The sequence below is a fragment of the Colletes latitarsis genome, chromosome 10 (assembly GCF_051014445.1).
Source record: "Colletes latitarsis isolate SP2378_abdomen chromosome 10, iyColLati1, whole genome shotgun sequence".
Taxonomy (NCBI): domain Eukaryota; kingdom Metazoa; phylum Arthropoda; class Insecta; order Hymenoptera; family Colletidae; genus Colletes; species Colletes latitarsis.
Window position 1 is genome coordinate 2,557,798 of NC_135143.1, and position 24,652 is coordinate 2,582,449.

Genomic DNA, 24,652 nt, shown 5'->3' on the forward strand with positions numbered 1-24,652 from the left:
CTGTGTTGAAATGTAGGCAAAACTTGTATTATCGTTAACAAATAAATCTGAAATAATCAAGAGGTTGGAAAATGGTACCGAAGTAACCAACGAATACGGTTTAAGAAAACTATTTGTGGCATAAAATAGTAATAAAACTGTGTCCACTGTGGCGAACATTTTTGTTATTTGTGGCAATTGGGGCTTTTTGTTAGAATATTCCTAGTTTAGCTCGCGTCAACACGTTATTTGTACCGAATAAATTATAAACTATATCGTTTGAAATACGGAAATTATTGTGAAATTATTTGTACCAACCTTATTGCCCATCAATAATCCTTTCAACAAGAATAAATTTCATCCTTGGTAACGAGATTCACTTGTCAAATAGCTATGCAATGCAATGATTTGTAAAATGAACATCACACCTAGATTAGCACGTTTATTTTTCGTACAACTTTACTGTAATTATTTATTTTAATTTAGTGAAAACTGAATACATTTGATGGTACGCATTCATCATATACTATTATATTATTTAATTATTAAATAATTTAACGTGGTAAATAGCATATTTTAAAGAACATCTTTCTACAATTAATAATCTGTGGTGTTTAAATAGTCAGTGTTTCATGCTTCACTGGACTTTCCCGGGATCTCCCCAATTGGGAAGGATAGAAATGTTCAACTTACGAATCAGGAGGTTCATTTTAAGAATCATTATTGTATTAGGGACAGGAAGACCTGGGGTTAGTTGAGACAGTAATGCAAGATAATTGGAAATGAAAAGGTTTTTGGAGCACTTGAATTTTGCGCCCTTAAACTACATACAGTGATGTCCGGATACATTTTATAGAATTGGACACCTTATTATCATATCAGTGTACCATATTGCTCGTCTTTTTAAATTTCGTAGAAAATAAAATATTCCAGTATCGGGGATCGAAGGATCCCTCAAGTTAGGAGGCATAGGAACGTTCAATTTACGAATCATTGGGGTTCATTTTACAAATCACTGAGATACATTTTACGAATCATTACTGTATAATACAACGAACCGCGTCCAATTCTGACACTCGATGAGAAATTTAGTTCCACTGTTCCACTATTTGTTTAATAGTGGAATTATTTTTGCTCTTTAAAAGTCTACAATATACACGATCGAAATACGATTAATCGAACATATCCCGTACCTGTTTTTAGCAGTTTTCGGACGACGCTTTTGAATTTTGTTCCCAGACGATGTTCCATTCTGCTTTACTTGCGATTTAATTGTTTCGTTCGGAGCATCTCGACCTTCAATTTGACGGTTCGACGGATTCCCTTCGGGATCGTTGAGCAACGGCTGGTATCGAGGATTTCCGTCGGCGGATGTGGAAGACGTAGATGACAGGTCGTCATCGCCGTGCCGTGAACGCCTTCGCGTCGTGATAAATCTGTTGTTCGCTGATCTTATTCTGCGGAGACGTGCCTCGGTTCCAAGCAAGTTGTCCCCTACGGTAAGACGATCAGTTTTCTTAACGGGGATAACCAGGGTGTGCGTCAAAAACTACGGTCGTCTTTACAATTTATCACTGAAATCGAATTTCAGTGACTCCCGTTCACGCGACAACGATACTTAATTTGTTTGAAAAATACTATCGTATTTTCTCTTTTAACGTTCCAAACATTTTGTTTCAAAATTGTAAACGAAATCTTGTGAACATTAACATGGCTCAATTTAATTTTTTATTAGTATTTCGTTCGGCCATCAAAATTTTATTATCTTTATCGCGTGCTTTGAATTTTTATCATATTAAAACATGACATTTATAAGACTGTAAAAATTATTATTATAAAGAAAAAGGTGTAACGTTTAAATTGCACTAAAAATTCTTGTTTGAATAAATTTGATTTAATCGCTCGATTTAAGAATTTAAAATAAAATTGATCGACAATGATCTGGCTTTCCTGTCGCGATAAATAAAATTAAGGAATTTATTGTTTACCGCCAAAATCGTTGTCGCTCGATTCGACGAAATATTGTTTCTTGGTGACGATGGGTTGCTCCTCGGCGGTTATCTTGGTCATAGTGAATTGCTCCAAAATTTCCAGGTTTATTTTCGAGCTCGCTGGAGCTTCGACGCTCGCCACAGCACGTTGTGCTATTTCCAGTAACGTTTCGGGATCAGTCGTACTTTCGGAGGCAATCACAAGATTCAAAAGAGGATCCTGAAAATCCTCGGCCGTAGTCGAATCTAGGACAAATATGTATATTTGAAAATATTGGGTGATTGTAGTGGCGTGGGAGAGGACCGGTTTAAACGAGGATTGCATTATGGAGTATATTCATCCATTACACGGAAATATAGAATTAAAAAAGCTCTCTTTGTGGAAGTTGTACAATTTGCTAACGTATTTCACTTTGGTTCGGTTCTAAAGCTTGGATAAAGATCGCTCTTAGAAATGAAAATATAAAATTATGAAAAGTTACGCGTCGTCAGTTTTAATAAATTTATTTAATATAAGAAATTTTTTTTTTACTAAATAAAAGCTGAAACATTGAAATAAATGTTTCAATATTTACTTAGCTATGATTGTTTATATTCTATTCGCGTAAACAAATAAAGTTGGGACTATAGTGTCATATTATGCGTGACAATAGATTCAGAGTATTTGGTTGGCCTATTTAATGCATGTTATTTGTACATAATTAAAAGCATGCTCTACGTTAAGTAAAATAATTACAAATGTAGTGTGGTTTGTGGCGCACGGATTTCGAATTGTTTAGTGGTGGCGGTCGTGTTAATTATTCCTAACTGTACCAATAATTTGTAATTAGCAATGTAAAATTATACGTCAAATAGAAGGTGACTCGTGTTCTTGATTGTCATGATAATAACTGTTCAAAACAATGTTTCTCGACGGTGACACATTGTTTAATACAAGCTGTAATTTTTTTAATGAAAATAAGTATCATGTTTGACTAGGTTGTATGTTATGAAACATATCTGCATATTTATTCGCGATAATTACAAATGAATAAAAAGAAAATATAGGAAATTTTAACATTTTGGAAGAAATAATAACAGAAGAAGATAATTATATGGTTTATTTTAGAACATCCTGTATATCACACCACTCTATAGTGCATAATTAAAATCGACTTTTGCCTCAATTTAAAAAAGTACCTCACTTTGGTTATATAGTTTACGTAAAGTGTTTTTGAAATGGGTAGTCAAACTTTGGAAGTTTATTTTACTGTCATGTAAAAGTAAAATTTGACAAGAATGGTTGTCAAGATGAAAATTACAAGTATTGTTATCGTTTTCATGAGGTTATTGCTAAACAATACTAGTATTCATAATCGAATGGACGGATTTGGTGTTAGAATCAATTCTGCGGACTATAATGTATTATGTAACAAAAGCCTTGTAAATATACATATTAAGAAACTCTGAAACCCTTCAAGACAGAGTGAAACATGATCAATTTTTCACAAAATATGTTACTAACTATTTGTAACTCCTGGTTCAAATATAAATTATTATATTCATGTAATAACGTATCGAGTACCCAATTTGTAAACTTCAGATTATTACTGAACTTCAACTTTAGATACTTTCACTGTGCAAGTAACGTCTAGCCTTTCTGTTTTCAGATACAATACAATAGAAATGGTATACTTTTTCAAATCATTTTGGTCACTTTCAAAAATTCTTTCAGTGCCAATATTAATATATTTGACACGATAAAATTTTTGATTTGTAAGTTGCTTAAACTTGAAATGGACAACATTATTGTTTTTAAATTAAAATAGATAACAATGGACCACCTGAATTTTGTTTAGAATAAATTTCATTAAAAAATGATGTTTATACGTTCTTAGATTACTTCGATATGACAGAATAAACATGGTCTTCGTTTCTAATTTTTCTAGTCTTTGGTGCCAGGGTTTGATCGAATGAAACAACGCAATTATTTTCATTAAAACGACGCAAGATAATTAAATGAATTCAAGTTTATGAACATACTCCAAAAACAATCATTATTTTATCGTTATTTTATAGAATTCATAGAATTCTCTTATTTACTAGTTATATTGAAATTCAATAACGATAAGAATCGAAAAGGTGTTGAAATAAATTATCCTTGGAATTAATTGTTTATTTTTTCATAAATTTAAACAATTCACCAAATCAAATTAAAAAGTTAATTAATTATATATTTAGCATTCACACTGTTCGTCGACCATCCTTCATATTCCTCGTAACTTACGAGTTGTAAGTTTAATTAAACGGGTATTAAACCTGATGTAATTGATAGGTATCAATACGATAGACGCATGTTTGAACATGTTTGAAATCCTTTGAAGATCCTAAGGTTAGTTCGATACAAAAGTCTCGACTTGAAGCGTAAATACGTCGATGATATCTCGACACAAGAGTCTCAACTTCAAGCTTAAATATATCAATGCTATCAAAACATATTTAAATCCACCATCGCGGTTCTCTCTGTGTTTCCATTGTTACTTGTTTACTTACGGTTCGCGATTTTCAGGTTTATTTTCTGTACGTTTGCAGGCTCGTTCGACTTCAGATTCAGATCGCTTCGATCGCTCTGTTGCTTGTTCGCGATCTCATTTGATAGTTTCGCCGGTGGTTCGACCGTCGTCGACACTTTCTCTTGATTACTCGGAGTCGGTTTCGTTTGATCGTTATTCGAAGTCTTCGATTTCGATTGTTGTTTCGCATCGATATTGGTTGGAATCCCTTCCGTGGCTGTGGTCAAGTCCAGATCATGGGTAAAAGCCATCATATCCAGAGCTGTAGTCAGTGCATCCCCGAAACCAGCGGTCACCGCTGAAATTTCCGGTTCGTCTACGTTCCTACTATGCAAACAATAACAGTGATCGTTATATCTTCGAAATTTCACTCGATTTGGATTATAGTCGTAATGTTCCATCTAAATACAATTACTCCCCACTCGTATTCGTACACTGTAATGGTGATTCGCTATAAATGAAAAGAAATTTAGTTTTTATGAATTTTTATTTTTGCCAAATTTATTTATTGCACTGTGTTATTTTTAGTTTTGTTCAGTGTTTTTTGTTGAATATTAACTAGCAAGCTATGCTCAATTATAAAACCAATAGAAAAACGTAATATAAACAGTACATTAAATTTTGTTGTTAATTTATGCAAATATAAACGTTTGAATTTATACTAGTTTCAAAATAACAACACAATTTATAAGAAATAAGTTTTTCTCATTTATTGTGAATCATCGTTATACTGTACGAATACGAGTGGAAGTATACATATAACTACATATACAGGGTGTTCGGCCACCCTTGGGAAAAATTTTAATGGAAGATTCTGGAGGCAAAAATAAGACGAAAATCAAGAATACCAATTTGTTGATGGAGGCTTCGTTAAGAAGTTATTAACGTTTAAACTTCCGCCAGTATTGAATTTTTTTCTCGAAAGTGCGTAGGATTTCGGGGGTATGTGTATTCGCCAAAAAATGGTTGTATTTGACCCCAGAACCTAGAAATCATTTTTTTGGAACGATTCGAAACTTTTTTTCCGCCAAAAAATTTGAGCACTTACACGAATTTTTTTCTCGAAAGTGGGTACGATTCCGGGGGTATGTGTATTCACCAAAAATGATTGTAATTGTTCTCCACAACCAAAAATAATTTTTTCAGAATGATTTGAAATTTTTTAATTTAATTTTTTAATAACTTTTTAACGAAGCCTCAGTCAAGAAATTGATATTCTTGATTGTCATCTTATTTTGGCCTCTATAATCTCCTATTAAAATTTTTCCCAGGGGTGGCCGAACACCCTGTATATGTACAGGATAAAATTCAAATATTAATCGAATCACATGTACATAATACGTACTACAAAAAGTATAAAAAAAACAATTATTTACATTCTTGAAGTTTTAATTCTATTCTCAATATGTATCGATTATGATTTTAAAGCAATATTGTGGCCAACACACAATCAGTATTCGTCAATTATTTTACAATGTCTCAAATTAGAGTGAATACAGTTTCTTGAAATTTGCTTTTCAATTTGTATCGAGCTGACTTAACGAACGCCTCGCGGTTAAATTAAATAAACGATATCCGTAAAGCGTGCAACAATATCTGTTTGAAAGCTTCAGACAGTTTTGAAAGAAGAACACGGATATATTAATATGGATGAGAGTTACTTTATTTTTGGAAAATTGAAGAATGAATATTCGAACGAACGTATACTACAAGTGAAAGCAAACATCTGTAGAATATAGTATTTTTGAACAATACGCGATTTATTATGAGGAACGAAATTTAGGTCGCCTCGTATGAATATGAATGACAGACACAAAGGTGAAACGCTGTTTTCATTTTATCTCGTGTCACGGATACAATGGGGAATAGTTGAATTTAAAATAATTCGAAATAAATGAAATAAAAAATTCTGGCGAAACGTTTCGCGAAGCCATACTTTGTCATATGGCAATAACTGTAAACATACATCTGTCAATATTTCCTTCCATTCTTATTTTTGAAACTCTGTATATTTTCGTAAAAGATATAATTCTCGATACAAAAATACTATAAAAACGAGTGTGTTTATGTACTGTACGTTGTTTACTTTTGAAAAGATTTTCCGAAGTTTGTTTTTCGTAGATAGTTTGTTCCAATGCAAACGCGAAGGTAGCAAAATGATGTGACTAAAATTTTCTTCAGTAGTGTGAATACCATCTATGTTTTTAAACTGGCACCCCTAATCATAATCACGACCCTAACGTGTTCGATATCATGTTACACGTCCCCAAACGCCACCACCGGATTCTGGTTATACGATTCCGGGGTCGACGATATTATGTCTCATGATCCTGTAGATAATATCTAGTTTCATGAGCTCGAGATCGACTATGTAGTAACTTCACAAGCTGGTGTCGTCAGTATTATACAGCAACCATATTGTCGATACTCCCCGATTAAGCGATGACGATGGAAGTACATGGCGTTTTTCGTAATTACTCTGTTTTACATACAGTAGAACGTCGATTATCCAATTAATTATTAATGCTGTTTATACCTTGAAATTTGTATTTGTCTCTCAAATATTAGATATAAACACATAATCAAAATTTCTCGTTTCATTTACACTATGAATAATACGAAAAGAAGAGTGATAATCGGGAAATTGGAAAATAAAGTTTGGAGATAGTTTCTAGTTCATTCATGGAATATTTATAGTATTAAAAAGTTCACGCTGTTGCTAAAATTAGGAAAGGGGATTGAAATTATTAGAATTTAAGAAAAAAGCGAGAATCTTGTAAAAAAAGGAAATCGATTTTTCAAATATTCATTATAAAAAAAATAAGAAACTTAATTAAATTCAAGAATTATTAATACATTTTTTATAATAAATTTACCATGTATTCTTTTACAGAGTAAGCATATATTTTTCAAAGTTATTTCCTGTTATTCCGTTGCATAGTTACAATGTCGGTTCTCCCAGACAGATTAATCGAGGAATCGATTATCGGGGCAAACTTGTCTTCCTATTAATTCGCATAATCGACGTTTTATTATAACATGGACGATATTACCTTACTCTAACCGGTGTGGAGAAAGACGCTCGTCCCCACATTATTCGACGCAGCTCTTCGCCGGTCATGCCACGTTTCCTTAATTCATTTATTGTGACCTTCCCAACGCGCTGTAAGTATAAATCACATAGTCCAGAAAAGTAGATTACTCCCACGTAATCAAAAATTCAAACGACGTTATTGTCGCTACTATTCCAACGAAATGAAAACAAATTAAATTCATAGCCCTGAAAACAACATTTCGAGTGTTTTTCCTATTGGCAGAAAAAGCGTTTCAATTGAATTTGTTGTCATTTCCTTTAGAATTACTTGATATGATATACAGGGTGTCTCAGCATCGGTGGTATAACCGGAAATGAGGTGATTCTACATGAAAAAACAAATTGAAAATAAAGAATAACATTATTTCATTTGAGGTTTCGTTGTCCAGAAAATCAACTGGGAATATTCACCGAGCACGTGCGCATTTCACTATAGCGTAGATAAATAGATTTCGATACAGGCTTTTATTATGGTTCTTGTACTTCTGTACACTCATGTTGACATGATTTCTTGAGCACATATCCTAATTTTATTTGTTGTCTTAGTATGTTATTATCTTCAATTTTGACTAATCATGGTTCCCACATTTAACACTCCTTGATTTGTATCCATGGGGTCATGTTAAAACAAACGAGTATAAGAAGAATATTTTATGCACTCCTTAATTAAAGGCGAGAATCATTTGGCATTTGAAGAATTACAGATACAGAATACATTAGAATCCATGAATTCATACAAATCTAATTTAGAGAGTCGTATATGTAGCACAATGGGCAATTTTTAACAATTTTTGTATGAATTAAGTTAGTTTAATAACTAAATTATATGCCTTATTTTCATTTAAATTTACTTTAAATCCATAAACAGAGACAACACAGTACATCATGTTGGTACTAATGATATTGGTGCTATTGTATCGAGATCAATTCATAATTGATTTTCTCGACAATGAACCCTTAAATGAAAAAATTTTATTCTTTATTTTCGATTCGTTTTTTTCATCTAGAATCACCCTCTTTCCGCTTGTACCACTGATACTAGGACATCCTGTATAACGTTTGTAACAATACCAGTTTTATCGAGACTTTTTGGAAAGGATATATTTTTACAATGCTTCAGTGACAAAATTTTGTTTGTTTTTCTTCTATAAAAATACATTTCCATAAATACGCGAAACATTTGTGCACGAAATCAGCCTATGAATCAATGACGCGTGCTTTTAAATAATAATGAACGAATCGTAGGAACGAATGCGTCACCTTCCAATTCGCCATGGCGCCTTTGCGTTGCTTCGCCTTGGTTTTCGATTTACTTTTAATAACCAGAACCCCACGTTGTTCGGATGCTGGGTTGTTCGGGTCGTCCCCTGGACCCAACTTAATACTATATTCTTGCAAATAGTTCTGCGCGTCTTTTTGCGATACCGCGCGTTCCAAGGAGACCACGATTTTCGCCCACTGAAAGTCATTAAACCCTTTAACTCTTAAAATACAGTCCGCAATAGTGTTTTTTCATTATTCTGAACTCAACCTCAGATTAAGCAATTACTCCCACGACGGACACTATAATAGTGATACCCTTTAAATGAAAAGAAACTTGTTTACAAATTATTTGTATACAAATTTAAATTCATTTTCAATTAAACATACAATTTGTAATCCAGTTTTACCGCACACCAGACGTATAATCAATAGAAATTGCTGAAACTTCTTTGGAAGCATAGAGTCAAAGCAGACTTCAAAATAAACATAGAAGACAACATAAATAATAATAGATGATATATGTATCAGACAGAGGATGAAAACTCCTTTAAAATGAAACTTGTTTCAAGTTGATCGCGTGGTTAGATCCGGAAATATAAGGGTTCGAAACGTTTGTTTACTTTTCATTGTTGACATCGACGCGAGGTCAATGACCGCGCGCGTAAATAGTAAACAGTACAGTTCACATAAATTACGATATCTCCAAAACGGAAAATAAGATTGACAAAAACCAAAAACCATTTCAAAGAGGAAGCTTTACCGCTTCTAACAGTGGTTCAATAATGGATAAAACACTAGTAGTTTCGGAACTGCATCTGAGTAAACTTTACTCCTTTTTCTCCTTCCACCTTTGCTATGTATTTTCTATTTACATCGGAAGCTAACCAGAATTTGATACCAAATTTTATCAGGTATTTTGCAAACAAACATAAATCGTTCAACCGGTCATTTAACCGGTCGTGGTAGATTTAGTCGATGATTAGACAAGAAACTGTGTTTTCAACATATCATGACTATTGTCAAGTTTTGTGTGCAATTTCTTCAAATACAAACCTTTAAATATCTTGACGTATAAAAAAATAAATTTATACCAGTTTCAAAAACAAAGGCCCAATTCATAAGAAACAACTTTTTTTCATTTATAGTGAATCACCATTATAGTGTACGAATACGAATGGAAGTAACTGTATCCTATTTTTCTACATTAAAAGGTCCTATTTAATGAAACTACATGCATTTGCGTTGGACAATTATTTATTTAGTATAAACATATTCAGGTTTTATGAAAGAAAATATGAATATTTTTCAACAAAAGTATTTTTTCAACATTACCCTGAATTCAACCTCAAATAAATTCTATTTCTTTACAATAAGATGCCCAATTTAATGGAACTATAATATATGCATTTGCTTTGGGCAATTATTTATTTACTATAGATATATTCATGTTTTATAAAAGATATGAATGTGCTTGCGATACTCGAACAATCATATAGCATACAACCCATCTTGAAAGACAACTTGATAAATAACAGCACAACCAAGAACCTCCTACAATATCTAAAACTGACAAGACTACAATAGGCTATGACCTACCTGAGTCGCTAATATCCCACAAAGCGGTTGATACGACGTTGAATAACAAAATAAAAAAAAAAATCATATTTCATTTTACTACCGATTCTGTCCTATTATACGTGCTACTCTTTTGTTAATCGATTGCTTACTAACAGCTATAACACGAAGAATTTCTTAAAGTGACTATAATTATCTTACCAATCATAAAAGTGTTAATGAAATCCAAAAACAATTCATCATCTTCCATGATTATTACGAAAAACAGAAGAAAAGTTTCGCTCACAAATATAATAATAATTATTGCGTAACTAGAACATTTAGAAATCGATGTTTATCATATAATTTTTTTCAGATTTCACGATTGTTATTCTCGAGTTAACTAACAATAAGTAACAACTTTTTATGAGTGCTTTTTTTTATATAGAATTTGTAGGATAACCATTAATATTGTATTTACTTGCTTGACTCATTCCTTTTCGCTCACAAATATAATAATAATTATTGCTCAACTAGAACATTTAGAAGTCGATGTTTATCATATAATTTGTTTTAGATTTCACGATTGTTATTCTCGAGTTAAGTAAGTAACAACTTTTCATGAGTGCTTTTTTTTGTAAGATAATCATTAATATTGTATTTACTTGCTTGACCCATTCCTTTTCGCTCTGCTCGATGACATGAGCGTAAGTGTTGCCCATCATAGCGATCAGCATGTTCAGCAACAGTATAGGGACTAGCACCATGAATATGGCGAACACCGTCTTGGCTAAGTTTGGGTAGGTCGTGTAGCTGAGGTCCGTGTACTGGAACAAACAAGAGAAAAGGAGCAGTCGAAAAAATAAACTGCACACGGTGCAACAGATCGGTAAAATTAATCGTGTCACGAACAAATGCGCGAAACGTTGGAATCAACGGACGGATTTTCGACCCGGAATCCGTATTTTCCGATGCGTTCCACTTTTTAATTCGACGCATCGGAGCGAATTGCGATACAAACTGTAAAAACCGAGCACAATGATTTTTACCGAACGTCGGGTGTTTTATGAAACTGGTATCGGTGTAGATGCAAGTGCACGGACAAATACGCCGCATCTCTAATTTCGATGCTGGAAAATAAATCGGTGGTAAACGGAAAGGACAGAGAGGAAAAATAGGGGACGTAATGCAGTTGGCGCGAAACGGGATAGATTATCCGTGATTGAAATTCAAGACTCATGCGTGGGCGTCCCGTTCGATCGACGCTGGGAGAGAAAAATAACGGTTTGCTGGAAAATTTACACTTACCGTTGCGAGAATTTAACAATTATAACGCGGCTGGAAGTTTACCGTGCTGATGATATTTACGCGCCGTGCGATGGAAACGTTGGTCGTCGTGTTCCCTGGCGCTATTTTTAATCGAATAAACTTTTGCGCGACCGTAATCGATTTGATAATTACGTGGAAGATACACGGCTATATGCCGGAACGCAGATCACGGGAGCGTGTTATTCGATTACTTTAATTATTTATGACAGTTACTCGATCGGAGTTGCTTTTATTTTTTATCGTTTTTACGAAGCTTTGCCTCGAGGATTTTTCGATACGTCTACTATTGGAAGATCTTAGGTTACCTTATATTTTAGCACAAATATTTTCAAGTAACTTCAAATACTGTGTTGAAAAGTATTTTTAACAAATATAATACTTTATTTTGTCGAAGAATTTTTTATTGCGTTGAAAAATTTTGTCATAAAGTATAATACCTTATTTTAAAACGTACACGATCTAAGATAAAATATTTGTTTACTATTTATGAATGTCAGAATTTTTCCTTTTTCTTTTATGAGATTAATATATTTTATGGTGTGACACAAATATTTTCAGTTACCTTCAAATACTGTGTTGAAGAATCTTTTTAACAAATATAATACTTTATTTTCAAAAGTACAGAATCTGAGATAAAACATTTATTTACTGTTTTGTAATTAAAATAGTATGTTATTCAGTTATTTAATCTTAAAATATATCATTCCATTTTGAGAAAAGTTGTTGAGTTCTCGACTCCTCCACTTAAAAATAAAAAAATGGTGTCACACTGTCTCACCATAAAATAAAATGATTTCTGTCTGGGAACAGAGTTCTTTTATTTTAAATAGTATCTTGTGGAATTTCATTGTTGGAAATGGCAGATAAACTCATTTGTAAATCAGAATCTATTAATAAATTTATAATACCAACATTCAGATAAGCAGACCCATAAAATAAAATTTTCTTAAATACAGACTACGAGTAAAATTTTCTAATAAAATTAGAATTTGAAGAGACCGTATATTTTTAAGGTTGAATTCTTTTTTCAGGTTGTGATTAATAACAAACTGATTTCTCGTTTCTAACAACGCCCCGACAGGTTTCCGCAAATCGCAAGAAAACACGTTCAGCCAGAAAACCGAAACAAAAAGAAGGGAATGGGAAGTATTCTGATTTTCCATTGATTTACGAGCGGCGTTTCACATCTTTCGTTATTCCACTGTTACTTAGACGCAAGAACCGCGCTGGGAACGCCCGTTGGGCGAGTTCAAGTTCTATTTACGTGCCGCACAATTTATAAAATTGACCGAACTTCTCGTCATTCAACTTCTTTCGCTGGGTGCAGTCAGTGTCTTTGGTCGTTTTATCCGTGGCACGTTTTCCAGAAATGTGATTCTCTGTGTGCCTGGAGTGACCAAAACAACCCGTCCGCGACGATGAATTCGCTGGTTGATGCAATCGGGTTGATGCACTCCTTCGATGGCCACCGATAAATCTGTTGCGGTGCAGAGCCAACGAAAGTGAATAAATAAAGCAAAATTGAAAAAAGCCAGCGTGCGTTGTACGTGTCGGCGTGAACCTTATTTTTCGACAAACAAATTCTATCGTGCCACCCCCTATATTTGATGAGAAAATAATTCAAAAGGCGAAATCAATCGGTTAACAAGAAAACACCTCGCGATTGATTCGAACTTCTGAAATTTTAATAAACTCACTTTTGCGTGAAAGGTTATTATTTATGACTATTCGAATAAAATATAAAATTAGTTAAGAAGTTCCTAACATAATAAAAAAACGAACTTTCTATAGCTATTGATAAAATAAAAAGTACTTTTGTAGAGATACTTTTCGTGAAAATTAGTGAAAAATGTCAACTTTGAGGGTTTATATTTTGTAAATATTTTTGAGAACAGCAACATGATAACTTATGCTGTTTTATTTCGTATAGAATGAGACATACTTCACTTTGAACAAAATCGCTGATATCGGGGACAAAAGTGATCGATTCGATGTTGCCAGTGAGTGGCCTTGAACAAAATCAGTCCCTCCTTGGAAAACATACTATGCTACCTAATGGTGGCATGATGGAAGAGTAGAACCATACTCGCTGTATATGCATATACTTGAAATTGCTACCAATTCAAGTAGCCTTTAGGTATTTCCTTATTAGGGTCACCACTGATACGACTCTCCTCCCAGTGCTTCGAAAAATTATAAATATAGAAGTTTCCTGTATTCCTTAATAATAAGAAAACTTAAACTACACAAACTGTTCAATTTTAATCTATGAATAAAAATTACTTGTTAACTACCCATTGTATGAAACATTTTTCCGACAGTGGTTGAAATGGTCTAGAGTTTTCCTGTTAAAACTAAAGAATTTTTCAAATACAATTATAGAATTTTTAGTCAATTTCGACTTAGAATATTTTTAGAATTTTTCTCTATCTGACGGTTTGTTTGTTCCAGGTTAAAGTCTACCGAATGTCGTTCGAATCATTACTACTTTCTTTCGTTTGCATGAAGATTAATCGTCATCGCACTCAGTGGGGGTAAGTATTAAATAAATATAAATAAAACTTAGTTATATTTGTTTGTTTTCTACCGTATGACGGGGAAACGACTAAAGAGATCGCGATGAAATTTAAAAGATATCGCTAAAGTAGACCAATTTAAAATATCAGCGATACAGCATCGTAAAATTTATGCCAGGAGGCAGGGTCGTCGAGGGAGTCAACTATAAAATGTATGATATCACGCTCATACAGTCCGCGACAAAAAGATAGTATTATATTCTCAAATTAATTTTGATTTTCGATTTAAATTAATCGAACGACTCGTACTAGTTTCGTTAATGTAACGTAAAATTTACAGATGGTTCTACTACGAACCAAAAATTTTATTAATAATAACGTTAAAAGCCTCAAAATTGATTGACAATTTCTTTCGAATTAATTTAATATTTCCTGAGCCACTATTATTAAACATTTTAACAAGAATTTATATATAGCACAAATATTTCATATCCTCTACGGTTTTAAATTGTTATCGATCATTTTATATAACTTTGGTAAGTTCGCTTGTTAGTTTTCAATTATACTTAAATCACAAAACAATTATTGTTTTATTAAAAAATATACTTTATCAAAAAAGCACTGTTAAAAAAGATCACCATTTAGCACCCAATTTTAAGAGGATAATTTAATGTTTCTAACTTTATTTTTAAATTTTGATGGCCATGGATGTCATTTACTCTTTTCCTTTTTATACATTTTATCATTTTGCATTAGCGAGGATTTGTACATACAATATACAGGGTGTTTGGCCACCCCTGGGAAAAATTTTAATGGGGGATTCTAGAGGCCAAAATAAGACGAAAATCAAGAATACTAATTTGCTGATGGAGGCTTCGTTAAAAAATTAACAATTAAATTCAAAAATTTCAAATCGTTCTGGAAAAATTATTTTCGTTTGTAGGGGTCAATTATAATCATTTTTGGTGAATACACATATCCCTGAAATCCTATCCACTTTCTAGAAAAAAATTCGAGAAGGTGTGAAATTTTTCGACGGAAAAAAAAAATTTCAAATCGTTTTGCAAAAATTATTTTCGGTTGCGGGGATCAATTACAATAATTTTTGGTGAATAGACATATCCCCGAAATCTTGCGCATTTTCGAGAAAAAAATTCAGTACGGGCGAAACTTTAAATGTTAATAACTTTTTAACGAAGCCTCCATCAACAAATTGGTATTCTTGATTTTCGTCTTATTTTGGCCTCTAGAATCCCCCATTAAAATTTGTCCCAGGGGTGGCCGAACACCCTGTATATAATCAAAATTAATGAAATAATCATTAGATATACAAATTAATTAAGATAATTTCAAATAAGGTAATCGAAAATTCAATGCTTTAGAAGATACTTGATTTTGTTTTTCTTTTTAATATTGCGACACTATTTAAGCGTTCACAATTTCAGAAATTCTTCAAATTTAAAAATTTCCCTTTAATTACATGTCCTTACTATATTAAAGTACCGAGACATAATATCAAAAATTAAATTAAAATTAAAAGTCCTTTTTTTATTTGTTGATTCTTTAATGTTGTGGTAGTATGTAGTTGGAGAGACAGATTTAAAAAATTTCTGAAGAGTTAAGCGCTTAAATAGCGTCGTAATATTAAGAATAAAATATTTCCCAGAGTATAAACGTACAAAAGTATTTGACTTAACAAATTGAAACGAGCACAAGATCAGTTTTTATATTTTCTTAAAAGTGCAATTGTTACGCTGATTTCTGAAAAAATCTCTTAACAATCTTTTCTTCTCATCTTTCATGGGGGAAAAATTATAGATCTAAATACTAAACTCACCCTGTATTTACATTTTCGAATCTTATTTACACATTTCGTTTACAAACCACTCGTTTCACTAACCCTTTTACAGGAATTGTATTCTCGCCAAATAGTGTAAGTTGGTGCGAACGAAATTAAAAAAAAAAAAAAAAAAAAAAAAAAAATTAAACCAAGGTAAGGTCTACCCCCGCGTACACGGATGCGTGGATAAGCGTGGGTGATAGAAATGGCCTGCATGCGACAATAAAACGCTGATTTACGACGGAGCTTACGTTATAATCGCCGAGGGTTATCTGAAACAGTGCCATCCAGGTCGAGTGATAGGAATTATAGAGGGATGATTTCACTCCCGGAAAGCCTTTGTACAAAAAGTAGAACGACTGGCAAAAACCGAACAGCACCACCATGTAGATTATCCCAAAAGTCAACATGTCCCCGGTTATCATGCTGTAGACCATGGTTACGAATGGACCGGTCAGCCGGATAGCGCTAAAACAATTAAACGATACAATGATCACGCGATAATGATGCATTAAAACGCGTCAACGATCGGATACCACAGCGTCGTTCGTGTGCACCGTTTTCATCGCTTCTATATACAACGCGTGCAGTACGAGAGTTGAAGGAGGGGGGGGGGGGGGCTTGAGTTGCTCGCAGCGTTTTGAAATAATGCCACGATCGATTCACTGCGGTATCGTCGCGGAAAGCGGGCAGATATTAAAATAATACCGAGTCTGGTGTTCGCCAGACTGAAAGACGTTAATTTTCGCTTTTAATCGCTGGAACACATCTTCGACCGAACCATTCTTATTCCATGCATGTCATCGACCTTTCTTCCTCCGTGTCTTCTTCCATCGTCGGTGACTATCTTCTCTTGGAATTTGTTGGTCCGTCGAGATACAGGAAATACCGTTTAAAAATTCTCGAGAATCTCTACGAGAACGTGTTTCGAGTTTTAAATTGCTTTTATTTTTTCGGTGTAATCTCCCGCAAGTTTAATACGTTTTGTCGCAGCCGATATTCCGACGATTCGACGCCATCTTGGATATCTGTTTCTCAAAGGTTTCGGAAATAACTGTTTACTGTTTTTATTAGTTCAATTTTATAATACATCCTTTTATCGTAGAAATTTTTAAAAATTAAGCGAACGAAATTTTAACACCGAATGAATAATTTTAAGTTTATATTTCGTTCGCTTTTATGACGAATTTAACGCACGAATTAAAATTTATCATTAGATTAAAATACGAAAGCGAAGTATATACTTACAGCAGAATAATTAAAATAGAAAATAATAATTGTTAACTTTTTAATTAATTTACCATGGTACGAACAGTGACATGTATTAAGACTTCACTTGTTTAATGACACGACTGCGCATGTAATTAAAAATTATAATTAAACCTATTTCCGGGATTTCACTGTGGGAGTTTACATTTTAATATTTTATTAAAAAAACAATACTTGAGTGTCACAAACTAAATAATTGTAAGAAACACGTAAAAAAATGTTTCATTAAATACATGTACAAATAATTAAATAAAGTTTATTTATGGATAAAGCAAATATTAAATGAAATAATCAATATTATCCAAGTACTGTATCACTTTATTGTGTTTTTCAGTACTCAACCATTTAAAAAATGCTATAATTAAAAGTGGATAACCTTATTACATTAATGACTTTATTTGAACGAAACAAAACAGAGGGGAACTTAACAAATTTAAAAATGTCATTCAGTTTCTGCACTACATAAAACAAATTTCAATTTTGCAAGGGAAGTAGAATAATTTTATTCCACCACTTTGGAAAGGAAAAATGGAAGTAAGACTGACAATATAGCTGTTTGGACTTTCAAACATTGTTATTGTCGAACACCTCCCATAATAGAATTTTTGCATTTAAACCACGACCGAATGGGACGAACTCAGAATTCAAGATTTAAAGGATTAGATTTAGATTTTCAAGAACTTGTACGAATTGAACCGTTTATATATCCACACTGAACACTTTCTCTTAACTCGTTTTATGTTTATATATTCGAATTGTTAATAAATTATTGTGTTGGCAAATAAGTGTTGTTTTCTTCTCTATTTGCCGAATAATCAGCTTCGCGAACTTTATGGGAGCCAACAATAGCGTTTGAAAGTTGGACTTAAAATGTGCAAAAATAATATTTGACGACACAACATGTCTAAAAATGATGCATTTTCACCTGATTTTTGTACTTATTAATTCAAACTTTAAAGTACTATATCTCCAAGCTCATTTATTGTAGAATATTCCCGCAGGATTTAATATTTTTCGTTAAAAAATAATTAAATGAAATTATTTTGCTTTTGGGAAATCGTAAAAAAAGTTCTCTTCAGTTTTTTTTATATGCTCGGTTTAAATTAACTTCTGCAAGTATCGTAAATTCACGTTTAAGTACACTTGTTTATACAACAAAATGTTTGTTTCTAATTGTTGCAACTTTGTATTAATTGCTTGCCGTTTGGAATCGACTTATTACTTGAGATAAAAGTGTGCATCTTATCAATCAAAGTTAAAATCCATTTCATTCGTAACTCCTCGTCGGCGGTTCACCCCATTTACTTCATAAACAGTTCTCCATTTCAAAGTCTATTCACTCTGCTACCATCCATCTAGAATCTCCTAAAAATCGGTACCTTCTTCTCGATTCAATGTTTAATTTTCGAAATTCATGCTGAAAACCACTCTGACAATGTGCCAAGACTTGAAAGGGTTTTTAAAAATAATTGTTTCAAACCGTTATATAAAAGTTCTGATCAAAACTATTACGAAGATCTTAAAAGTTGAGCTGAATCTATTCTATGACTGTTATTTTTTAGATTCTATATAGATTCTAAATCTGCCCTAGTGTAAATATCTCGAGAAGATAACCAATATCTGATTTGGTCGTTGAAAACAGCTAATATTTACATTATACATATAGCCTCAAAACCGTTTCAGAAGCTCTATGAGAGCTGGTGGAAGAACTTTAACTTAAATACAGTATGAAATTTAGGTTCTTCATAGTTGTTTCAAAGACCCAAAGCTATATTATAACAATTTTCAAGCCCTGCCAACTCATCGAACGAAATGTTTGCACTGCAAATTAACCTATCTCCGGGTCGTGAAATCCTGTCATCTGAATTCTGCGTATCATCCTAACCCGTGCATCACCGAATCCTAATTTATGCGATGAAACACTATGTCCTAAACTTCCATACTATACTCAGTTACGGTTTATAGAACAAATAGAGCCGCAGTAATTATTCGGCAAATATCAATTTGGCTTGTAAAATACAGGGTGTTCGGCCACCCCTGGGAAAAATTTTAATGAGAGATTCTAGAGGCCTAAATAAGACGAAAATCAAGAATACCAATTTGTTGATGGAGGCTTCGTTAAAAAGTTATTAACGTCTAAAGTTCCAACCGTACTGAATTTTTTTTCTCAAAAATGCGGAGGATTTCGGGGGTATGCCTATTCACCAAAAATGATTGTAATTAATCCCCGAAACCAAAAATAATTTTTTCAGAATGATTTAAAACTTTTTAATTTCGTCGATTTAGGCACCTAGCCCCTTATCGATTTTTCCTAAAAATTCGTTTTTGATTTTTAATAACTTTGGTTGACATCGTACAGAAAAGTTATTTAGTACTTTTTTGTAGGCATCAATGAGCTCTACTCCCATAATAAATTTCATTGGGATAAGTTCACTATTGTAGAAGTTATGGACGTTTGAGGATTGGGCCATTTTTATGAAATTTTTTTCAATTCATGGTGTTAAGGAACAACTTTTCAGAAATTCTTAGAATTTCTACATATTCTATACCAAAAGACGCGTTGTTTGCACTTTGAAACATTAAAATCCTTCAATCCGTTCAGAAGTTATGACATTTTAAAGATTTGCATGAAATTTCGGGGAAGCATTTCTGGCCAGAAATTATATTTTCGGTAAAGAATTTTTTTCTCGAAAGTGTGTAGGATTTCGGGGATATGTCTATTCACCAAAAACGATTGTAATTGACTCCCGCAACTGAAAATAATTTTACCGTGAATGATTTGAAATTTTTTAATTTAATTTTTTAATAATTTTTTAACGAAGCCTCAATTAACAAATTAATATTCTTGATTTTCGTCTTATGTTGTCCTCTAGAATCTCCCATTAAAATTTTTCCCAGGGGTGGCCAAAACTCCCAGTATAATGAGCTAATGAGATAAATTAAATAATAATGAACAGCAGATAATTTTTCATTGAAAAATATGAAAGAAGCTTAAAATTATGTACGTAGATATTTGGTTGCAACATAACTGGAAAATTAATTGATTCGAAGGAAATAGTTAGTTAGCGTTTTTGCATAAATATTGAATATATAACAATTCTTTCCTTTTTAACTCATTTGTATCAAAAATAAGAAATTTGCGTTTATCAACGAATGTTTCTTTCTTGAATCTAAATACAAATATTTTAAAATATATTGCCAATTTAATATTTTAGTAATTTGTGCTCAGTCAACACTATATGTATAAGCTAATTTATTAATAAAGATAATGCCAAATTTAGCAGTACATCATGGCCATCATTTGGAAGAGGCGGCCATGTTATTTTAGAGACACGTGACTATATTTCATCCGTATCTTAGAATTGGTTATTTTTCGTGTCAAATATCTTTTTCCCGTTTAATTTGCAAACTAATAAATATTTGTGAATTTATTTTTGAATTCGTAGAAATTGGACAAAAATCGAATCACGATATACCATTAATTTTATGAAAAAAGGAAACAAAAATTTAGAACAAAGATTAAAAACCAAAAATGAACCAAATATAACAAACAATAGTAAAACCATCTATCAGTGATATCTATTAAAATCTGTGACACGTAATCTTAATCTTTTCTAATATAATTTGTAAATTCATAAAATGTAATAATAAAAAAAATAGACTATCTAAAAAAGGGCCCCTTTTGCGAATAATTACTCAATCATCGTTAGATTTAGTTTTAAAGGAAGAATGATACACGATATAAGTGCATGTTCTTTCTTTCTGCATATCAGATGTCACGAAGACGTCCGCTCTTTGGCGAGACGTAGTGTAAATAATAGGGAAACGTCACTGTCGGTGTGATGTCGATGAAGTATCATGTTCCTTTCAGTGGTATCTGCTCATCGAGCAACAGATATCGATCCCGTCGTGTTTACTGTCAGTGGATGCAGGTATATTATGGACACGATTAGCTACAGTTTGCAGACAGTGAGCTAATGACTTAGCGTCAGGTCTAAATTTTCGGGACGATTACGAAGATATTGATCGAATTTCAGAGAGACGGCTGTTGATTTCGAACAAGGTGTCGAATTGACACAAATGAAGACAGTTGAATCCGTTTACTTTTCTTTGTAACAACATGAACTTCGACTATGGCTGTTACCATGTTTTTTGTTCAACGACGAGTTTACTCAATCTTTCGATACAAATGTAGTTTGTCTTCCACAAAGTGATAAATTAATTTAAACACAAGAATGTATATTATTATTCGACCAAATAAAATATATAATTGTAAATCATTGGATGTAATATAATTCTCAATACTTGCACCGAATGTTTACGACTCAAAGAGAATTCCATTAAACGGAAAAACCTTCCAAGCCGGTTTAAACACTGTTTGTATCGAATATAAAAATTACATTTCTGCTAGATATACACGTGAAATGCAATCTATTTCCAGAAATGTGTTTGATAATTTTATATTAAACGTAAAAATAAAACGTATTAAAAATTGTTTAAACTGAAAAATATTATTGTCAACTGATTATTATAAAATACTGCACGTGTTTGTTTATCATAATCTTCGCTTCATTAGATATAAACTTTTGTTTATTCGACAACGAAAGTAGTCCTTTTCGTCAAGAATTTCGTTATTAGCAATTTGCTCGTAAAAATATTATCAGTGATTAAATTTCTTCCGCACGTTGTAGATAATTTAATGTGTTCGAAAACAACAAGTGGACTAAGTGATATTGACTGCTGTCGCGTCACATTTTTCCCCAACCATAGGTATCCATTTATAATGAATTTACCTTCAACGCCTTGTATTGGATACATCTACATACATCTAGCTAAAGTTGAAAATAGCTGTTCATAAATAGTTATATTAGCAGTTAGTAATAACAATTTTAGTAATTTTCAATAAATGCGCTCCACTCTTCCAATATCGAGACAAATTTATCCAAATAAAATGGATAATTCTTACAAAAAAGTGTTAAAAAGTTTACAGTATCAAGAAAATGGAAAGTAGTATAATTTTCTTTGCTATATTTTCAGACTGTTGAATTATTTACTTCGTCATGAGAGTAACTTTTATTCTCTGTCACGAAATTAATCAAAATTGCAATCTTCGAATCCTCGTTCCTCTCAAATTCCCCTCCCCCCTCTCCCCCTCCCGTTTTTTATCACAGTTGAAAAGAAATAGTAATCGCACGGGATTAGATTTGTAATTTTTTATCTAGTTTATTAAATGATAACTCGTAGATTAATCGTATTATTTATTTATACACACTATTAATTAGAAATAAAATAAATGTAGCTGTTTCTTAACGATTACTAAGGTAGTAATTTAAAAAATAATAAAAAAGGAAAAAATATAAACGTCCTTCCTGTTTATTGAAGTCGATTGTCGATCGAGTGCGCCACGTAAGTAGTTGATCGGTGAAGGCGCCACCATAATGCAAACGGATGCGCCTCATGCGCCACCTTGATTGGTTAGTACGTCTTGTGACATGTGAGAGAGGAGATGTATCGAATACAGTTTTCTTATAAAAAGGTTATCTCATGCAAACTATTTCTTCTTACCCGGTTCAACTCCTGTCACGTACCTCATCAACACTGTTCAATGATGAATTATTTCTATTAACACAAAACTTCGATGTTTAATCCAATAAGTTAAACCACCGTCGATTAAATGCATTCGTTGTATAAATACAACTTTTCTTGTACGATATAACCATACAGACGACGCAAAGGAAAATTCAAAATGACTTTGAAACGACTTTAAACCTAAATATTCCCTTTTTAAAATGTACATACATACTTTTAAATCCCGCGATTCCACCGCGACTCGGGAAATTCACTTTGAAATCGAATGATAATAGTATGCTGCGCGAATATAGAGGTTATGTTTGCTAGAGTCCCTTCGCAATGGAATCAGGACATTCATAAATTTACGTACATTTACTGTGTGAAAATTTTAAGGTAGTATCTCGTCGTTATAACGTAGGTTAGAAATCCTAAATGTATATTTATTTCTAAACACGGTATTACTATTACTGTTAGACTCTTTCATTGAATTTTTTTGTTCTAAAATTATGTTAGTAGAAAAATAACTCTGTGTGTTACAAGATACGAAATTAAAAAAAAAACAAATAATTTTTAAAAACGAGAACGTTATTTAGTGGCAACCGCGCAAAGTGATTAAAAGAGTTTGTGATCAATTCCGGAAAATATACTACGCAACAGGGACGAAATATCTGTTGGAGAGAATAATATTTTTGTCGAGTATCTAGTTTATATGCATAGCGTGTCAGGCTTTTCAAATATTGGCCAACTTACTAAACGATAAACTCATTCGAACGGATGATCCTCTGATTACTTTTAACAGTTGTTTGTCCCACAGAGACATTCTGATGTCCTTTTCCAGTGTTTCTCAAACCATAACCACAAATTTTCAGATTAGAAAAAGTAGCATGTTGTATAGTGTCAGGTTTTTAGCGAGGAACAAAGTTGGATCGGGTTAATTATTGATGCACAATTGTAAACTTAAATCTATTAAACGTTACATATTAAACAGGTAACAAAGCACACAACAGATAAAAACATACGTCACACGCAACGCGGCCATATTCAACTGAGCAAAAACACGCGCATGCGCACACCGACAGTGTTCTACTCAGGACTAGTAGGACCCGACGATATCGATCGAATATTGAACATGTGAAGTATATGTATAATGAAAATGGAAAGTTCGAAAACATAAATATTATTTGTTACTAATTTACGTTGCATTTGATATATCTAACGATATGAATGTGTCCTAATTTAAAAAATAAAAATTGCATTTTAACGTAACATAGTAGATTGCAATAAAAATATGTGCAATCAATAAATCCAGTGTTAAGAAAATAATAATTAAATTGTATTAAAGTGGATCTCGAAAGTTTTCTCGCATCTGGGGGGTTCGTCAGAAGTTTTATTTTATCAGGGGGCCTTTGGGAGGGTAAAGTTTAAGAAACGCTGTGCGATATATTTTTACCAGATTCTAGTGGCCGCGGTGAGAAAATTGAATTACGATTTAATAGGCGATTAATTACGAAACGAGTTGTGCAAACTAGTAATGCGCGCGTATTACGTAATATAAGAGGTCATTGTATCTTCTCTGTTATCAGTTTACAGGTCATCAGGACGGTCAAACAAGTTCGAAACAAAACGCCACGAAGAGAGATATAGTTACTCCTATTATCAGCGGTATCGTATTGTCCATCGTTCTCGTCGTCGTT

At 32.8% G+C, this 24,652-nt stretch overlaps 1 protein-coding gene across 1 annotated transcript in view; it reads right to left on the reverse strand.

The window, feature by feature from the left end:
• The window catches only part of Iav (transient receptor potential cation channel subfamily V iav), a 98,405-nt gene that overhangs the window by 8,282 nt on the left and 65,471 nt on the right, over positions 1–24,652 (reverse strand). Inside the window, exons 6-12 of the mRNA XM_076773745.1 lie at positions 16,370–16,586; positions 11,099–11,260; positions 8,877–9,074; positions 7,576–7,685; positions 4,503–4,846; positions 1,968–2,216; positions 1,173–1,473 (exon numbers count right to left, since the gene is read on the reverse strand). Of these exons, the coding sequence (XP_076629860.1) occupies positions 1,173–1,473; positions 1,968–2,216; positions 4,503–4,846; positions 7,576–7,685; positions 8,877–9,074; positions 11,099–11,260; positions 16,370–16,586 (1,581 nt within the window). The remainder of the gene's footprint in view (positions 1–1,172; positions 1,474–1,967; positions 2,217–4,502; positions 4,847–7,575; positions 7,686–8,876; positions 9,075–11,098; positions 11,261–16,369; positions 16,587–24,652) is intronic.